The sequence below is a fragment of the Schistocerca serialis genome, chromosome 1, assembly GCF_023864345.2.
Source record: "Schistocerca serialis cubense isolate TAMUIC-IGC-003099 chromosome 1, iqSchSeri2.2, whole genome shotgun sequence".
Classification (NCBI taxonomy): Eukaryota; Metazoa; Arthropoda; class Insecta; order Orthoptera; family Acrididae; genus Schistocerca; species Schistocerca serialis.
Genome location: NC_064638.1, coordinates 1,063,837,879 through 1,063,859,032, shown reverse-complemented (window position 1 = coordinate 1,063,859,032; position 21,154 = coordinate 1,063,837,879). Strand labels below are relative to the sequence as shown.

The 21,154-nt window shown below is 47.1% G+C and overlaps 1 protein-coding gene and 1 non-coding gene across 5 annotated transcripts in view; one reads left to right on the top strand and one right to left on the bottom strand.

Moving 5' to 3' along the window:
- The window catches only part of LOC126415634 (probable E3 ubiquitin-protein ligase HERC4), a 222,530-nt gene that overhangs the window by 102,733 nt on the left and 98,643 nt on the right, over positions 1-21,154 (top strand). For all 4 annotated transcript variants that reach the window (XM_050083444.1, XM_050083443.1, XM_050083445.1 and 1 more), the window contains exon 15: positions 16,729-16,815. In XM_050083444.1, coding sequence (XP_049939401.1) covers positions 16,729-16,815 — 87 coding nt within the window. The remainder of the gene's footprint in view (positions 1-16,728; positions 16,816-21,154) is intronic.
- On the bottom strand, positions 9,472-9,546 carry Trnas-aga (transfer RNA serine (anticodon AGA)). Its single transcript has one exon. It is a non-coding gene; the product is annotated as a tRNA-Ser (tRNA).

Sequence of the window (21,154 nt, the reverse complement as noted above, 5' to 3'; positions counted from 1 at the left end):
CTTGCAGAACTAGCACTCCTGAAAGAAAGGATATTGCGGAGACATGGCTTAGCCACAGCCGGGGGGATGTTTCCAGAATGAGATTTTCACTCTGCAGCGGAGTGTGCGCTGATATGAAACTTCCTGGCAGATTAAAACTGTGTGCCCGACCGAGACTCGAACTCGGGACCTTTGCCTTTCGCGGGCAAGTGCTCTACCAACTGAGCTACCGAAGCACGACTCACGCCCGGTACTCACAGCTTTACTTCTGCCAGTACCTCGTCTCCTACCTTCCAAACTTTACAGAAGCTCTCCTGCGAACCTTGCAGAACTAGCACTCCTGAAAGAAAGGATATTGCGGAGACATGGCGTAGCCACAGCCGGGGGGATGTTTCCAGAATGAGATTTTCACTCTGCAGCGGAGTGTGCGCTGATATGAAACTTCCTGGCAGATTAAAACTGTGTGCCCGACCGAGACTCGAACTCGGGACCTTTGCCTTTCGCGGGCAAGTGCTCTACCAACTGAGCTACCGAAGCACGACTCACGCCCGGTACTCACAGCTTTACTTCTGCCAGTACCTCGTCTCCTACCTTCCAAACTTTACAGAAGCTCTCCTGCGAACCTTGCAGAACTAGCACTCCTGAAAGAAAGGATATTGCGGAGTCATGGCTTAGCCACAGCCGGGGGGATGTTTCCAGCATGAGATTTTCACTCTGCAGCGGAGTGTGCGCTGATATGAAACTTCCTGGCAGATTAAAACTGTGTGCCCGACCGAGACTCGAACTCGGGACCTTTGCCTTTCGCGGGCAAGTGCTCTACCAACTGAGCTACCGAAGCACGACTCACGCCCGGTACTCACAGCTTTACTTCTGCCAGTACCTCGTCTCCTACCTTCCAAACTTTACAGAAGCTCTCCTGCGAACCTTGCAGAACTAGCACTCCTGAAAGAAAGGATATTGCGGAGACATGGCTTAGCCACAGCCGGGGGGATGTTTCCAGAATGAGATTTTCACTCTGCAGCGGAGTGTGCGCTGATATGAAACTTCCTGGCAGATTAAAACTGTGTGCCCGACCGAGACTCGAACTCGGGACCTTTGCCTTTCGCGGGCAAGTGCTCTACCAACTGAGCTACCGAAGCACGACTCACGCCCGGTACTCACAGCTTTACTTCTGCCAGTACCTCGTCTCCTACCTTCCAAACTTTACAGAAGCTCTCCTGCGAACCTTGCAGAACTAGCACTCCTGAAAGAAAGGATATTGCGGAGACATGGCTTAGCCACAGCCGGGGGGATGTTTCCAGAATGAGATTTTCACTCTGCAGCGGAGTGTGCGCTGATATGAAACTTCCTGGCAGATTAAAACTGTGTGCCCGACCGAGACTCGAACTCGGGACCTTTGCCTTTCGCGGGCAAGTGCTCTACCAACTGAGCTACCGAAGCACGACTCACGCCCGGTACTCACAGCTTTACTTCTGCCAGTACCTCGTCTCCTACCTTCCAAACTTTACAGAAGCTCTCCTGCGAACCTTGCAGAACTAGCACTCCTGAAAGAAAGGATATTGCGGAGACATGGCTTAGCCACAGCCGGGGGGATGTTTCCAGAATGAGATTTTCACTCTGCAGCGGAGTGTGCGCTGATATGAAACTTCCTGGCAGATTAAAACTGTGTGCCCGACCGAGACTCGAACTCGGGACCTTTGCCTTTCGCGGGCAAGTGCTCTACCAACTGAGCTACCGAAGCACGACTCACGCCCGGTACTCACAGCTTTACTTCTGCCAGTACCTCGTCTCCTACCTTCCAAACTTTACAGAAGCTCTCCTGCGAACCTTGCAGAACTAGCACTCCTGAAAGAAAGGATATTGCGGAGACATGGCTTAGCCACAGCCGGGGGGATGTTTCCAGAATGAGATTTTCACTCTGCAGCGGAGTGTGCGCTGATATGAAACTTCCTGGCAGATTAAAACTGTGTGCCCGACCGAGACTCGAACTCGGGACCTTTGCCTTTCGCGGGCAAGTGCTCTACCAACTGAGCTACCGAAGCACGACTCACGCCCGGTACTCACAGCTTTACTTCTGCCAGTACCTCGTCTCCTACCTTCCAAACTTTACAGAAGCTCTCCTGCGAACCTTGCAGAACTAGCACTCCTGAAAGAAAGGATATTGCGGAGACATGGCTTAGCCACAGCCGGGGGGATGTTTCCAGAATGAGATTTTCACTCTGCAGCGGAGTGTGCGCTGATATGAAACTTCCTGGCAGATTAAAACTGTGTGCCCGACCGAGACTCGAACTCGGGACCTTTGCCTTTCGCGGGCAAGTGCTCTACCAACTGAGCTACCGAAGCACGACTCACGCCCGGTACTCACAGCTTTACTTCTGCCAGTACCTCGTCTCCTACCTTCCAAACTTTACAGAAGCTCTCCTGCGAACCTTGCAGAACTAGCACTCCTGAAAGAAAGGATATTGCGGAGACATGGCGTCGCCACAGCCGGGGGGATGTTTCCAGAATGAGATTTTCACTCTGCAGCGGAGTGTGCGCTGATATGAAACTTCCTGGCAGATTAAAACTGTGTGCCCGACCGAGACTCGAACTCGGGACCTTTGCCTTTCGCAGGCAAGTGCTCTACCAACTGAGCTACCGAAGCACGACTCACGCCCGGTACTCACAGCTTTACTTCTGCCAGTACCTCGTCTCCTACCTTCCAAACTTTACAGAAGCTCTCCTGCGAACCTTGCAGAACTAGCAGTCCTGAAAGAAAGGATATTGCGGAGACATGGCGTCGCCACAGCCGGGGGGATGTTTCCAGAATGAGATTTTCACTCTGCAGCGGAGTGTGCGCTGATATGAAACTTCCTGGCAGATTAAAACTGTGTGCCCGACCGAGACTCGAACTCGGGACCTTTGCCTTTCGCGGGCAAGTGCTCTACCAACTGAGCTACCGAAGCACGACTCACGCCCGGTACTCACAGCTTTACTTCTGCCAGTACCTCGTCTCCTACCTTCCAAACTTTACAGAAGCTCTCCTGCGAACCTTGCAGAACTAGCACTCCTGAAAGAAAGGATATTGCGGAGACATGGCTTAGCCACAGCCGGGGGGATGTTTCCATCATGAGATTTTCACTCTGCAGCGGAGTGTGCGCTGATGTGAAACTTCCTGGCAGATTAAATCTGTGTGCCCGACCGAGACTCGAACTCGGGACCTTTGCCTTTCGCGGGCAAGTGCTCTACCAACTGAGCTACCGAAGCACGACTCAAGCCCGGTACTCACAGCTTTACTTCTGCCAGTACCTCGTCTCCTACCTTCCAAACTTTACAGAAGCTCTCCTGCGAACCTTGCAGAACTAGCACTCCTGAAAGAAAGGATATTGCGGAGACATGGCTTAGCCACAGCCGGGGGGATGTTTCCAGAATGAGATTTTCACTCTGCAGCGGAGTGTGCGCTGATATGAAACTTCCTGGCAGATTAAAACTGTGTGCCCGACCGAGACTCGAACTCGGGACCTTTGCCTTTCGCGGGCAAGTGCTCTACCAACTGAGCTACCGAAGCACGACTCACGCCCGGTACTCACAGCTTTACTTCTGCCAGTACCTCGTCTCCTACCTTCCAAACTTTACAGAAGCTCTCCTGCGAACCTTGCAGAACTAGCACTCCTGAAAGAAAGGATATTGCGGAGACATGGCTTAGCCACAGCCCGGGGGATGTTTCCAGAATGAGATTTTCACTCTGCAGCGGAGTGTGCGCTGATATGAAACTTCCTGGCAGATTAAAACTGTGTGCCCGACCGAGACTCGAACTCGGGACCTTTGCCTTTCGCGGGCAAGTGCTCTACCAACTGAGCTACCGAAGCACGACTCACGCCCGGTACTCACAGCTTTACTTCTGCCAGTACCTCGTCTCCTACCTTCCAAACTTTACAGAAGCTCTCCTGCGAACCTTGCAGAACTAGCACTCCTGAAAGAAAGGATATTGCGGAGACATGGCTTAGCCACAGCCGGGGGGATGTTTCCAGAATGAGATTTTCACTCTGCAGCGGAGTGTGCGCTGATATGAAACTTCCTGGCAGATTAAAACTGTGTGCCCGACCGAGACTCGAACTCGGGACCTTTGCCTTTCGCGGGCAAGTGCTCTACCAACTGAGCTACCGAAGCACGACTCACGCCCGGTACTCACAGCTTTACTTCTGCCAGTACCTCGTCTCCTACCTTCCAAACTTTACAGAAGCTCTCCTGCGAACCTGGCAGAACTAGCACTCCTGAAAGAAAGGATATTGCGGAGACATGGCTTAGCCACAGCCGGGGGGATGTTTCCAGAATGAGATTTTCACTCTGCAGCGGAGTGTGCGCTGATATGAAACTTCCTGGCAGATTAAAACTGTGTGCCCGACCGAGACTCGAACTCGGGACCTTTGCCTTTCGCGGGCAAGTGCTCTACCAACTGAGCTACCGAAGCACGACTCACGCCCGGTACTCACAGCTTTACTTCTGCCAGTACCTCGTCTCCTACCTTCCAAACTTTACAGAAGCTCTCCTGCGAACCTTGCAGAACTAGCACTCCTGAAAGAAAGGATATTGCGGAGACATGGCGTCGCCACAGCCGGGGGGATGTTTCCAGAATGAGATTTTCACTCTGCAGCGGAGTGTGCGCTGATATGAAACTTCCTGGCAGATTAAAACTGTGTGCCCGACCGAGACTCGAACTCGGGACCTTTGCCTTTCGCAGGCAAGTGCTCTACCAACTGAGCTACCGAAGCACGACTCACGCCCGGTACTCACAGCTTTACTTCTGCCAGTACCTCGTCTCCTACCTTCCAAACTTTACAGAAGCTCTCCTGCGAACCTTGCAGAACTAGCAGTCCTGAAAGAAAGGATATTGCGGAGACATGGCGTCGCCACAGCCGGGGGGATGTTTCCAGAATGAGATTTTCACTCTGCAGTGGAGTGTGCGCTGATATGAAACTTCCTGGCAGATTAAAACTGTGTGCCCGACCGAGACTCGAACTCGGGACCTTTGCCTTTCGCGGGCAAGTGCTCTACCAACTGAGCTACCGAAGCACGACTCACGCCCGGTACTCACAGCTTTACTTCTGCCAGTACCTCGTCTCCTACCTTCCAAACTTTACAGAAGCTCTCCTGCGAACCTTGCAGAACTAGCACTCCTGAAAGAAAGGATATTGCGGAGACATGGCTTAGCCACAGCCGGGGGGATGTTTCCATCATGAGATTTTCACTCTGCAGCGGAGTGTGCGCTGATGTGAAACTTCCTGGCAGATTAAATCTGTGTGCCCGACCGAGACTCGAACTCGGGACCTTTGCCTTTCGCGGGCAAGTGCTCTACCAACTGAGCTACCGAAGCACGACTCACGCCCGGTACTCACAGCTTTACTTCTGCCAGTACCTCGTCTCCTACCTTCCAAACTTTACAGAAGCTCTCCTGCGAACCTTGCAGAACTAGCACTCCTGAAAGAAAGGATATTGCGGAGACATGGCTTAGCCACAGCCGGGGGGATGTTTCCAGAATGAGATTTTCACTCTGCAGCGGAGTGTGCGCTGATATGAAACTTCCTAGCAGATTAAAACTGTGTGCCCGACCGAGACTCGAACTCGGGACCTTTGCCTTTCGCGGGCAAGTGCTCTACCAACTGAGCTACCGAAGCACGACTCACGCCCGGTACTCACAGCTTTACTTCTGCCAGTACCTCGTCTCCTACCTTCCAAACTTTACAGAAGCTCTCCTGCGACCTTGCAGAACTAGCACTCCTGAAAGAAAGGATATTGCGGAGACATGGCTTAGCCACAGCCGGGGGGATGTTTCCAGAATGAGATTTTCACTCTGCAGCGGAGTGTGTGCTGATATGAAACTTCCTGGCAGATTAAAACTGTGTGCCCGACCGAGACTCGAACTCGGGACCTTTGCCTTTCGCGGGCAAGTGCTCTACCAACTGAGCTACCGAAGCACGACTCACGCCCGGTACTCACAGCTTTACTTCTGCCAGTACCTCGTCTCCTACCTTCCAAACTTTACAGAAGCTCTCCTGCGAACCTTGCAGAACTAGCACTCCTGAAAGAAAGGATATTGCGGAGACATGGCTTAGCCACAGCCGGGGGGATGTTTCCAGAATGAGATTTTCACTCTGCAGCGGAGTGTGCGCTGATATGAAACTTCCTGGCAGATTAAAACTGTGTGCCCGACCGAGACTCGAACTCGGGACCTTTGCCTTTCGCGGGCAAGTGCTCTACCAACTGAGCTACCGAAGCACGACTCACGCCCGGTACTCACAGCTTTACTTCTGCCAGTACCTCGTCTCCTACCTTCCAAACTTTACAGAAGCTCTCCTGCGAACCTTGCAGAACTAGCACTCCTGAAAGAAAGGATATTGCGGAGACATGGCTTAGCCACAGCCGGGGGGATGTTTCCAGAATGAGATTTTCACTCTGCAGCGGAGTGTGCGCTGATATGAAACTTCCTGGCAGATTAAAACTGTGTGCCCGACCGAGACTCGAACTCGGGACCTTTGCCTTTCGCAGGCAAGTGCTCTACCAACTGAGCTACCGAAGCACGACTCACGCCCGGTACTCACAGCTTTACTTCTGCCAGTACCTCGTCTCCTACCTTCCAAACTTTACAGAAGCTCTCCTGCGAACCTTGCAGAACTAGCACTCCTGAAAGAAAGGATATTGCGGAGACATGGCTTAGCCACAGCCGGGGGGATGTTTCCAGAATGAGATTTTCACTCTGCAGCGGAGTGTGCGCTGATATGAAACTTCCTGGCAGATTAAAACTGTGTGCCCGACCGAGACTCGAACTCGGGACCTTTGCCTTTCGCGGGCAAGTGCTCTACCAACTGAGCTACCGAAGCACGACTCACGCCCGGTACTCACAGCTTTACTTCTGCCAGTACCTCGTCTCCTACCTTCCAAACTTTACAGAAGCTCTCCTGCGAACCTTGCAGAACTAGCACTCCTGAAAGAAAGGATATTGCGGAGACATGGCTTAGCCACAGCCGGGGGGATGTTTCCAGAATGAGATTTTCACTCTGCAGCGGAGTGTGCGCTGATATGAAACTTCCTGGCAGATTAAAACTGTGTGCCCGACCGAGACTCGAACTCGGGACCTTTGCCTTTCGCGGGCAAGTGCTCTACCAACTGAGCTACCGAAGCACGACTCACGCCCGGTACTCACAGCTTTACTTCTGCCAGTACCTCGTCTCCTACCTTCCAAACTTTACAGAAGCTCTCCTGCGAACCTTGCAGAACTAGCACTCCTGAAAGAAAGGATATTGCGGAGACATGGCTTAGCCACAGCCGGGGGGATGTTTCCAGAATGAGATTTTCACTCTGCAGCGGAGTGTGCGCTGATATGAAACTTCCTGGCAGATTAAAACTGTGTGCCCGACCGAGACTCGAACTCGGGACCTTTGCCTTTCGCGGGCAAGTGCTCTACCAACTGAGCTACCGAAGCACGACTCACGCCCGGTACTCACAGCTTTACTTCTGCCAGTACCTCGTCTCCTACCTTCCAAACTTTACAGAAGCTCTCCTGCGAACCTTGCAGAACTAGCACTCCTGAAAGAAAGGATATTGCGGAGACATGGCTTAGCCACAGCCGGGGGGATGTTTCCAGAATGAGATTTTCACTCTGCAGCGGAGTGTGCGCTGATATGAAACTTCCTGGCAGATTAAAACTGTGTGCCCGACCGAGACTCGAACTCGGGACCTTTGCCTTTCGCGGGCAAGTGCTCTACCAACTGAGCTACCGAAGCACGACTCACGCCCGGTACTCACAGCTTTACTTCTGCCAGTACCTCGTCTCCTACCTTCCAAACTTTACAGAAGCTCTCCTGCGAACCTTGCAGAACTAGCACTCCTGAAAGAAAGGATATTGCGGAGACATGGCGTCGCCACAGCCGGGGGGATGTTTCCAGAATGAGATTTTCACTCTGCAGCGGAGTGTGCGCTGATATGAAACTTCCTGGCAGATTAAAACTGTGTGCCCGACCGAGACTCGAACTCGGGACCTTTGCCTTTCGCAGGCAAGTGCTCTACCAACTGAGCTACCGAAGCACGACTCACGCCCGGTACTCACAGCTTTACTTCTGCCAGTACCTCGTCTCCTACCTTCCAAACTTTACAGAAGCTCTCCTGCGAACCTTGCAGAACTAGCAGTCCTGAAAGAAAGGATATTGCGGAGACATGGCGTCGCCACAGCCGGGGGGATGTTTCCAGAATGAGATTTTCACTCTGCAGCGGAGTGTGCGCTGATATGAAACTTCCTGGCAGATTAAAACTGTGTGCCCGACCGAGACTCGAACTCGGGACCTTTGCCTTTCGCGGGCAAGTGCTCTACCAACTGAGCTACCGAAGCACGACTCACGCCCGGTACTCACAGCTTTACTTCTGCCAGTACCTCGTCTCCTACCTTCCAAACTTTACAGAAGCTCTCCTGCGAACCTTGCAGAACTAGCACTCCTGAAAGAAAGGATATTGCGGAGACATGGCTTAGCCACAGCCGGGGGGATGTTTCCATCATGAGATTTTCACTCTGCAGCGGAGTGTGCGCTGATGTGAAACTTCCTGGCAGATTAAATCTGTGTGCCCGACCGAGACTCGAACTAGGGACCTTTGCCTTTCGCGGGCAAGTGCTCTACCAACTGAGCTACCGAAGCACGACTCACGCCCGGTACTCACAGCTTTACTTCTGCCAGTACCTCGTCTCCTACCTTCCAAACTTTACAGGAGCTCTCCTGCGAACCTTGCAGAACTAGCACTCCTGAAAGAAAGGATATTGCGGAGACATGGCTTAGCCACAGCCGGGGGGATGTTTCCAGAATGAGATTTTCACTCTGCAGCGGAGTGTGCGCTGATATGAAACTTCCTGGCAGATTAAAACTGTGTGCCCGACCGAGACTCGAACTCGGGACCTTTGCCTTTCGCGGGCAAGTGCTCTACCAACTGAGCTACCGAAGCACGACTCACGCCCGGTACTCACAGCTTTACTTCTGCCAGTACCTCGTCTCCTACCTTCCAAACTTTACAGAAGCTCTCCTGCGAACCTTGCAGAACTAGCACTCCTGAAAGAAAGGATATTGCGGAGACATGGCTTAGCCACAGCCGGGGGGATGTTTCCAGAATGAGATTTTCACTCTGCAGCGGAGTGTGCGCTGATATGAAACTTCCTGGCAGATTAAAACTGTGTGCCCGACCGAGACTCGAACTCGGGACCTTTGCCTTTCGCGGGCAAGTCCTCTACCAACTGAGCTACCGAAGCACGACTCACGCCCGGTACTCACAGCTTTACTTCTGCCAGTACCTCGTCTCCTACCTTCCAAACTTTACAGAAGCTCTCCTGCGAACCTTGCAGAACTAGCACTCCTGAAAGAAAGGATATTGCGGAGACATGGCGTAGCCACAGCCGGGGGGATGTTTCCAGAATGAGATTTTCACTCTGCAGCGGAGTGTGCGCTGATATGAAACTTCCTGGCAGATTAAAACTGTGTGCCCGACCGAGACTCGAACTCGGGACCTTTGCCTTTCTCGGGCAAGTGCTCTACCAACTGAGCTACCGAAGCACGACTCACGCCCGGTACTCACAGCTTTACTTCTGCCAGTACCTCGTCTCCTACCTTCCAAACTTTACAGAAGCTCTCCTGCGAACCTTGCAGAACTAGCACTCCTGAAAGAAAGGATATTGCGGAGACATGGCTTAGCCACAGCCGGGGGGATGTTTCCAGCATGAGATTTTCACTCTGCAGCGGAGTGTGCGCTGATATGAAACTTCCTGGCAGATTAAAACTGTGTGCCCGACCGAGACTCGAACTCGGGACCTTTGCCTTTCGCGGGCAAGTGCTCTACCAACTGAGCTACCGAAGCACGACTCACGCCCGGTACTCACAGCTTTACTTCTGCCAGTACCTCGTCTCCTACCTTCCAAACTTTACAGAAGCTCTCCTGCGAACCTTGCAGAACTAGCACTCCTGAAAGAAAGGATATTGCGGAGACATGGCTTAGCCACAGCCGGGGGGATGTTTCCAGAATGAGATTTTCACTCTGCAGCGGAGTGTGCGCTGATATGAAACTTCCTGGCAGATTAAAACTGTGTGCCCGACCGAGACTCGAACTCGGGACCTTTGCCTTTCGCGGGCAAGTGCTCTACCAACTGAGCTACCGAAGCACGACTCACGCCCGGTACTCACAGCTTTACTTCTGCCAGTACCTCGTCTCCTACCTTCCAAACATTACAGAAGCTCTCCTGCGACCTTGCAGAACTAGCACTCCTGAAAGAAAGGATATTGCGGAGACATGGCTTAGCCACAGCCGGGGGGATGTTTCCAGAATGAGATTTTCACTCTGCAGCGGAGTGTGTGCTGATATGAAACTTCCTGGCAGATTAAAACTGTGTGCCCGACCGAGACTCGAACTCGGGACCTTTGCCTTTCGCGGGCAAGTGCTCTACCAACTGAGCTACCGAAGCACGACTCACGCCCGGTACTCACAGCTTTACTTCTGCCAGTACCTCGTCTCCTACCTTCCAAACTTTACAGAAGCTCTCCTGCGAACCTTGCAGAACTAGCACTCCTGAAAGAAAGGATATTGCGGAGACATGGCTTAGCCACAGCCGGGGGGATGTTTCCAGAATGAGATTTTCACTCTGCAGCGGAGTGTGCGCTGATATGAAACTTCCTGGCAGATTAAAACTGTGTGCCCGACCGAGACTCGAACTCGGGACCTTTGCCTTTCGCGGGCAAGTGCTCTACCAACTGAGCTACCGAAGCACGACTCACGCCCGGTACTCACAGCTTTACTTCTGCCAGTACCTCGTCTCCTACCTTCCAAACTTTACAGAAGCTCTCCTGCGAACCTTGCAGAACTAGCACTCCTGAAAGAAAGGATATTGCGGAGACATGGCTTAGCCACAGCCGGGGGGATGTTTCCAGAATGAGATTTTCACTCTGCAGCGGAGTGTGCGCTGATATGAAACTTCCTGGCAGATTAAAACTGTGTGCCCGACCGAGACTCGAACTCGGGACCTTTGCCTTTCGCAGGCAAGTGCTCTACCAACTGAGCTACCGAAGCACGACTCATGCCCGGTACTCACAGCTTTACTTCTGCCAGTACCTCGTCTCCTACCTTCCAAACTTTACAGAAGCTCTCCTGCGAACCTTGCAGAACTAGCACTCCTGAAAGAAAGGATATTGCGGAGACATGGCTTAGCCACAGCCGGGGGGATGTTTCCAGAATGAGATTTTCACTCTGCAGCGGAGTGTGCGCTGATATGAAACTTCCTGGCAGATTAAAACTGTGTGCCCGACCGAGACTCGAACTCGGGACCTTTGCCTTTCGCGGGCAAGTGCTCTACCAACTGAGCTACTCATTTCTTACTTTTCATATTTTAGTTAACTTTAGTGTCCATTGGTGGCTAGTTCATATGATGTCCTCCTGCCTGGAAAACAGCACTCCTGCTTCAAGTCATTGGTGCCATAGTGTTTCCATTACTTCTCCTGAAAGGGATTCACATCATTCACCCTTCCCCTCTCACGAAGCACAGTGTATGTGGTTCATTACCACACTAAGCATCATATTGCAACAGTATACTCCTGTTCGTTTATAAACTACCACCTGCCCCCCTATTAATACCAAAAACATAACAATAATGCAGAAGTAAACTCCCTATAACAACCAATTTCCAGTCAGTCAGTTACATAACTGTCTTGTATTCTACCCCAAAGCTGTTTATATGAGGACTGATCAACAAATACTGAGACTGATTTGTTTCTTGTAGCTTCTATGATAGTTTCTTATATATGGTAGCAGCACTTTCGATAGGTAGATTGGTGGTAATGCTCTATTTTGTAGATGCTATTTGCTTTTTGCATACCAAACAGTGAAGATGACATGAGAGGAGCAGTATGGTACAATAAAATTGTGTGTTCATTTAAACCATACAGCTATTGAAACTTTTGAAAAGTGTCAGCAAACTTTCAGTAAAGATGCCTTACCTCATGCAACAGTGTTTAGGTTGCTCAAGGACTTCAGAGGAGGCTGACTTATCCCCATATGGCCTGTATTTGTGCCCATTGGGTGCCATCTCTGCTGACTCCCAAATGAAAGGTTGTGCAAATGGAGACAAGCCATGAGGTGATGCATCGCTATGCTGATGGAGGGGATGCATTTCTGAAGTTTATTATCTCTTATGATGACTCACGGCAACATCATTATGATCCTGAAGAAAATGAGCCAGCACAGTGTAGAAATTGCCAGGTTCTCCAAAAGCAAAAAGGCAAAACTCGTTCCATAAGCAGGGAAAGTGATGGTAATCACATTTTTTTTTTTTTTACTGTCGTGGAGTGATTTAGCAGCACGCAGTTCCCCCACACTGTTACAGCAGCATACTACATGTCAGTATTGGCTAAACTGAGGAAGCACATTGCAAGGAAACAACCTGAACTTACTCGGACAGGGTGTTGACTTCATCATGACATTGTGTAGCCTCACATTACAACGTAAGTCATGCTGTTTCTGGCTCAGTTCAACGTTACTTCTGTACTGCATTTGCCTAAATGCCCCGATCTGGCACCCTTTTTTAAATTCCCGTCACTAAAGGCAAAGGTTCGGGGCATTTGATTTGAGAACTCTGAAGCAGTGCTCAAGAAAAGTGAGGCGGTTGTCTAGGACCTGACAAAGAATGGTCTGCACTGTATACTCGAGGACTGCCAGACGGTATAAAAAGTGCTTGCAAGGAGAAGAGTAGTACTTTCAAAATGATCTTGTAAACATTGAAATGGAGAAATAAACATCTGTGAAAGAAATGAGTTTCAGCCTTTGTTGACCATCGCTCTTATATCCCACACAATTCAATATCTACTGAAGAGATGTGGGTGCATAAGGCACTCTGCCCACATTGTGCTCGGAGGCTTCTGTCTCCTCTCTTCCGTTGTTAGCTTTCCCTTTCTTCATGGGCAGTGACAGTAGCTCTTGGGGTAAGGCATCTAAATTAACCTTAAAATTCTTAACATGTCCTGTGTGAACAATGGAACTTCACAATGGTAATTGTAACTTCAGATTAGTGGGTAATGATACCTTTGTGACTTGATATGGCCCGTGAATCGTATAATAAATTTTTACATTTGAATCTATGGTATGTAGACTCTTGCTGTTATGACCCATTGGCTGATTCACCATTCAGGCAACTTAACAGTGCATTATTCTATTCTTTCTTACCGCTCAAGCACTTTTGTATTCATTGTCTTCACCCATTTCCACACATCCTACAACGTCTTTGCAAAATTCTTCACTGACTTCCCATTTTTCCTGCTTTTTGGCTTAATCACATTGAAAGACAACAGCAACTTTTTATCGTATACCACCTCATAGTGCTAGAGCCCAGTGCTGTCATGCACGGTCAGTGCCTGTGTTCGATTAAGGGTGGAAGGGACTAGGTCTCAGCCTCATTATTCAGAGCTGATGGCATAGTTGCCTAATCAACTTGGACATGAAGTTGGTGCACTGACCTGTAATTAGTGGGTCAGGAATGCCAAACTTCGGTAACAAGTTGTTTGTCATTTCTTGTGATAATGTACTCGCTTTTTTATTCAGAATTGCAACCATTGCAGTGGAACATGAAAAGTGGTTTATGGTCTTTAATGCATCAGATCCAAGATTATCACCACTAACAGAAACCATGAAATCTCCATTTACTTCCTGCAAGGACCACATTCATACGTACAAAACAGTGTGAAGTACCCAATTTGTCATTGTGTTCCAATGGTCCTGTAATATACAAAACGACATCCAGCAGGCCAGTAGCCAAACTTACCCAGAGTGGTTTTACTGTACCTTCCGGTACTCTGTCATGTGAGTTGAGCTTTAATGATCATGTGTGCAGGTTACTTAGCTCCACTTTTATACTCAACGAATCTTGTGACAATGCACCATTTGCAGTTGTCATTTCCAGCCACAACAATGCCCCACTGAGTTAAATAGCGTATTACAGAAGAGCAATTTTTGTGTGATGCTTATTCAGTAAATCTATCTCAAGGAATGCATAGTATCCCCTCACCAACTTTGAACAATAGTTCCATATACCCCCTAAAATTCTTTTCTCCAATAGAGAAACTGAGCAGCACTGACCCCAATGGCTCAACATCAGTTTCCCCCCACTCCACTAATACCATGATTTATAGAAGTTGGTGTCTGAAATTTTGCACCTGGTTTCACCATGTTAGCTATTGAACCGCTTCTAGATTGAAAGTCGGTGGCTAAGTTTCACCCATAACTATCTGCAAATAGACTTATTTTACCAGTTCTTTCTGTGTAGTAGTTACTGTTTTTAGTTCTATTGGTACTTTTGCATTGCTTGATGACATGGTTTGTTTTGTCATTTTCATTTATAATGGCTGATAATGCATTGTAAGAAACTCTTAATTTTGATTCAATGACAGTGACCACAATCACGGTTGACTTTTTCCCTGAGGTTGAAAATGATTTTGCTGTACTTGGTTTTCATTGTCCTTTTTCTTCCCATGTGATTAGACACAGCTCGTTGCACTATCACAGTGTATGATATGGAAAGCACTTCAAAGGGGTTTTTGTGCACAGAATGTTTATGCACTGTTTACATGAATTTGCACACCTTATGTATTGTTTTTGTATGTAACTTCAGTTCAGTTTTCATTAACAGACTAGACCACGTAGTGTATTTGGCTCACTTTTTGCTACCTGAAGACTCAAGACTGACACACAGTTATTCAGCTTTGCGATTTTTTTCTTACTGTTTGTACATTCTTTCTTTTTAATGGCAAAATTAACTTTTTTTTCATAGAGTAAAATCACAAACTTTCATATTGGCTGAGTTTTTGAAGCCTTATTCCTCATATAGTTCATTTTCTCAATTAAACGTTACTTTTATCTTGTATTACACTCACCCTCCTTGTGCATAATTATCACCTTTATATTTACTATAAAATAAGTAAATTTTCTTTTAGTTATTTCTTAAGATGCTTCTCATTTTTAATGTACAAAGTGAATCATGGACAAGGTTCATCTGCAGAAAAAGTAGTATCGAACTAACCACTACTCAGATAACTTCATGTGGATCTGATATACCCATACCAATTTTTGTAATGCAGCAAACAATTGTCACTCACACTTCATTGATGATCATACTTTATATGCCCCTGCTAAACCAACATCTGTTTAATGAGCAGATAATTATTGGAAACAAATCACTGTACAAAAAGTGTACCACATTGAACCAACCAAACTGAATAAGTTTATCTCCCCTTTTTCAAGGAACATATGCATGAGTGAAACAATCAGGCATGAAGTAAGACTTATCTTTCACTCAGAAACACACCTCTCTATTTTCATCATCATTTCCCTCTTGTCCCCAGTCTCAGCTACCACATTGCATATCTCTCTCTCTCTCCCTCTCTCTCTCTCTCTCTAAAACGCGCGTGCGCGCGCGCACACACACACACACACACACACACACACACACACACACACACACACACACACACACAACAATAACATAAAGAAATAATTAAAACACACTTTGCAAATGTCAACAATATATTCATCATGTAGGGAATATATGATGTTAAAAATAAACAAGTGGACAAGAAAAATGTAGCCAAAAGTGATGATTCTTGTTATCTGTGAATGCAGTTAACATATCGCAATGCAAGCAAAGAAGTAGATGAGGGAACCTGTATGTCCATCTTTTTAGAGATGGTTGCGGGACTTGGCTGTTTGATACGGGATGTCAAATCAAACACCTTTCAGCTGACTAGTTCCCAAACTTATTTTATATGGCTACCAGTTTTGTCGATTTACTAGGCCATTTGTAGGCCCCTGACTGACATGAAGGAAGATTTCACCTTGATTCTGGTCAAAATGGGCCAGTATTTGAATACTGGTATCTGTAGATTTCTGCTTGCTATACTGGTCACTTCAACAATCATCTGCAACTCATATGGCATCTGTAGGCAGATGATGGTTGAAGTGATCAGTATAGCAAGTAGAAATCTACAGGTACCAGTATTTGAATGCAGGCCCCTGTTTTGACCAGAATTGAGGTGAAATCTTCCGACACGTCAGTTAGGGGCCTAATGATGGTGTAATAAATCGCCGAAACTGGTAGCCAAATAAAATAAGTCTGGAAATTACAGGGCTGATAGGTGTTTCACTTGACATCCTAGATGAGGGAATGTTGTAAATAAAGTAACATCGTTTCTTTAGTTTGAAAAGCAAACCATTTTAAAATCCCCAAAATATTAAAACTTTAAAATGTCTAAGTTTCAGTCCACTGATCATATTTTAACTAAATAATAATATTAGAAAAACAAATTAGTGTTTAATGGCTGCATAGCCTATATCAGCATTAACTGCTGCACCAGTGATTACTATACACAGTCTTGAGTATTGAGTTGTTACTGCCTAATCTGTCTACCTCTGCTGATTGCTGTGTGTTGCAGCTGTTAACAGGTTCTGAGCTACTTGAGAAACTGTTAGGACCCTGCCGACTTGGAATCTGAGAGACCTTTCCTTCTTTTCAAACTTTCTCAGTCAATCCCACCTCTGTCCCTGATTAAGACATCTATGAAACTGTAATTAGTATTTTCTCCATAAAGTGTTTCTATCGGCAGTGTAGTAATCTGTAGGAGTGATCTCCATATTTTTTGTACTAATCATACATTTGCTTTATACATTATTTATTATGAGTGTAAAATAATACAGGGAACTGTTTTACAGGCTGGAAGACTCTATTTTTGCAACTATCCATTTGTGTTCGATGCTGCTGCCAAAACTCTTCTTCTGGAAACAGATCAATCTTTGCAGGTCTGTATACTTACAACAAAGTTTGGAATTGTACTTAGAAACCCATCAAAGAAGCTAAGAAAACACAGTTATGTTATGTCAGACTTTTCTGCGATTAGTACATCAGTTTTATCTGTGAAAGATTTAACCTAAGAAATGCGTTATCGTGTAAGCAAATTTGATTTACTGGAAGAGGTTGTACAATTTCAAAACTATGATTGCTTATTACTAATTCTCTCTCTATTTAATTAATTAATTAATTAATTAATTTTTTTTCCTATGTTTGTATTTACACTCGGCGATCTTCGTATCTTCATTATGTTCGCCGTCAATGACCTGACATTCACAGGAAAGGACATAAAGCAGATGCTGTGCACAACTCAGGAACACCTTGTGCATTTTTGAGGTCACATACAGAAAATCCAAATACTTGTACTCTTGAAGTGTGTTTACAGTTGAATTGCATGAGCAGTCTGCTGCATGTAAAGTAGTGAAGCTGAATAGTGCTGAATGGTGGTTGTGACACTCCCTGGGTTGTAGGACAAACACACCTTTGACCCTGGCTGGGGCTGATAAACGGGCGACATTTTCCATCTGGTGCTGCTGATCCAGTGCCTCATTCTGCTGAGGCCAGCAGCCTCTGTAGGCCATGGCTGTTGACGTCAGCAGCGCATCATGTTGTGCTGTGATGGCATCCCACTTGGGAGATGGCCCCTTGACTCTGTGCGTGGCTGTGGCAGCAGTGTGGGGAGTCTGCGGTGTATGAGGTAAAACCTGCTGCCCTTGGACAGGCATCAGCTGGGCGGCTGGCACTATGGTACCAAGTTCCACTAGAAACTCAGTGTTGATGGCAGCTGGCACAGATGACAGTTTGTTAGGGCTGTGACATCAAGTCCTGTGAAGGACTTAGTGCTGTCAGCAGGTGCAGCCCAGTCTCGAACCCATGGGTGCAGCTGGCAGAGCTCAGTTGTCTTGCTATCCAGTGTTGTCCTGGCACCATGGTGGTACTGCTGGCTTCTGGCCATGACAAGTGATCGACGCCTTAAAATACAGACATATTTATCTGCCTCCAGTGTCCATTCATTTCACTGAAACATGACATCTAGTCACGTTGTCATAATGAGAGGCTCACCCTGATGTGGTGACACAACGCCAGTTGCTACACTGTTGCCGCTGCACTGCACTGTTTACCACTGAGCTCGGCTATTCTTGCTTCACAGTCCACTGGTATATCTGTTATTATGACCCTCATCACCAATCAGGTGGCACCGAGCGAGGTGGCGCAGTGGTTAGCACACTGGACTCGCATTCGGGAGGACGACGGTTCAATCCCATCTCCGGCCATCCTGATTTAGGTTTTCCGTGATTTTCCTAAATCGTTTCAGGCAAATGCCGCGATGGTTCCTTTGAAAGGGCACGGCCGATTTCCTTCCCAATCCTTCCCTAACCCGAGCTTGCGCTCCGTCTCTAATGACCTCGTTGTCGACGGGACGTTAAACACTAACCACCACCACCAATCAGGTGGTTACTGACTTGCAAATACTAATGTAACGCTCTGTGGCACTTGAATGCCATCTATGATTACTTTTGTTAAAGACTAATAATTTTTTGACTGAAGACTAGCTTGCAGCACTATGCTTCCCTCCCCCATGGAGAAGACCCAGTCCCCTGTGTCTTATACCAGCTCTTTTCTCTATTATAATTACTTCTACCTTATTCTGTAAAATAAGTACCCAATACTAAATTGACTTTTCTTAACTACTATGCAAGTTTCTATATAAATCACTGATTCCACAAATCTGTCTTTCATCTTTCACTTGTATTGCTCAGTCTCACAGAATATCTCAATGGTCCCTTGCCCTGCTCAGAAACTCAAATACTATTACACTTATTTCACTGCTATTTCTCTTGCCATCCTTATCCAGAAACAACTATAACTCTCCATTCCACCCTTCAAACTAAACATGACACTCTCTCTCTCTTAATAAATTATCACTAATGTATTAGCTTCAACAAAACATTGTCTGGCTTCATTGAACTTGTATGCTTGGTATCTAGTCTCATCTGTCGGGTGGTTTCTTAATCCTTCACTTGCAAACAACTTTTGGAGTTTTGTCCTTGTGACAACAGCTGTCCTTATGATTCCCCAGACAACATACTCCCAAAATCATCCTTAAAAAACACATACTGCACTACCATTCACATTACTTTGATAAGTAGTCCAACTTATTTCTCCTTCTGTAGCACTCATTATAGAGTGAATTTTCCTCAGAGTGTTTTGTTTCTTGGTATTCCTGTTCACCGAAAACAACTTCTTGGTGCCTGGTGGCACTGTATATTGCAAATTACACCTTAGTGTATTTGTATATGATTTAATTGCTTTGCTTTGTACTTCAGATGCAATTCATGACAGCTCTACCCTGGCAACAGCATTCTGTCACTGAAAGTCAACTGTGGTATGATATTCAGTCAGAATGTGTACTTCAGGCTTGCTTTGCACCTTTCACCGACTTATGATATACAATAGGATGTACAGTGAAATATCAAATTGTACAACATTTATGAAGCAGTCTACACATTAGGAATAAACAGTGGCTTTCTTCAAACAAACCGGTTTTACTTACACAGTTGCAGGAACAGCCAATGTCATCTAATAGCGAATCTTACAAAGTATACCCTGTAACAAACTTCAGATACCTGAATTTGAACCTTTCTTATAGAAATACTTCAACCACATTATTCCCACCAAGTCCACTCTCAGGAAGGATTACCTGGATTCTTGCAATGTTGACGTATTGTCATGTAGAGGAAGGTGTAATTAGATGATTGACGAACACTAACTTCTCTTAACGAAGGTTTATTCAGCACGTGCACATACAAGTGTGTAGAGCGAACTGCCTCCGGCCAGAACACATACCGTATATTCATATATACAGTTACAGAGCATTCCAGTACAATGATTATTGACATTTGTGGATACTTCCAGAATGTACTCGAACCAAATATAGAAATTAAAATTTCGCAATTCAGGTGAGTTTTGAACTCAGGACCCTCCATGCAACAGTGTAGTATCATAACCACTACACTGCAGTGACTGTGCTACTCAGCTTCTTCTGCGACATTGCGCCCTCCTTAAGAGAACAGCGTCTCGGTGTTACGTCCTCCTAGTTTGGGAACGAGTCATTGGTCCTGCATACTCCGACTCCCGGTGACTGATGTTTGCCCTGGCAGTGATCTTCATCACCTTCCCGCTTGTTGTCTGTCGCTGGAGCTTTGAATTTACCCTGAGTTGCTGGATCCTTATAGGGCTTCATTCGAAGGATGTGGTCCATACCTCTGATCTTTTGTCGTCTTGTGTTGGGATCAAAATCTTCAACTTCGTACGTAACTGTCTTACAACCTTATAAGGTCCAAAATAGTGCCTGAGGAGCTTCTCAGAGAGACCAACCTTCCGAACAGGAGTGAAGATCCAGACTAGGTCACCAGGCTGGTAGACAACAGGGCGGTGGCTCGCGTCTTACCTTCAGCAATCGTTTTCTTGAGCCTGTAGTGTGTGGAGTTGAGGTATCTGCTGAGCTTCCTCAGCTCTGCTTAACACCTGGCCCATGTAGTCGTCATCCACATCATCAGGATGTAATGGAAACACAGTGACCATCGTCGTAGTTACCTCACGCCCATGCACTAGGAAAAATGGCGTAAATCCTGTGGTGTCTTATTTGGCGGTATTGTAGGCAAAAGTTATGAAAGGGAGCATCTCATCCCAGTTGCTCTGCTCAACATTGACAAACATTTATAGCATGTCGGCCAAGATCTAATTAAGGCGTTCAGTAAGCCTACTAAGTTTGCGGAAGGTAGTCAGTCGTCGTGATGAGTAATGTTGCACCGACAGTTTATCTCTGTCACAAGATTTGATTGAAAAACTTTCCCCACCCATAATTAACGACCTTGGGGCACCGTGTTTTAATACAATGGCTTCGACCATGAATTTGGCTACCTCGAATGATTTGGCTGTTTTTACGGCTTTTGTAATGGCATAGCATGTCAGATAATCACAGCAAACAATAATCCATCTATTGCCACCAGCAGACGTTGGAAATCGTCTGAGGAGGTCAATCCCAACACGCTGGAAAGGCATTTCGGCTGGTGGAATTAGTATGAGTTGGCCGGGTGGTTTCTGAGGCACTACCTTTAACCTCTGGCACAGTCTACGGTGCGACACATAGTGACGGATGCTCCAAAATAAACCTGGCCAGAAAAATCTCTTGCGGATCCTGTTGTATGTGTTAATAAATCCTAAATGTCCGGCCTCAGGTGTGTCATGGAATTTCCGTAGAATATCTAAGCGCATGTGTTTAGGAAT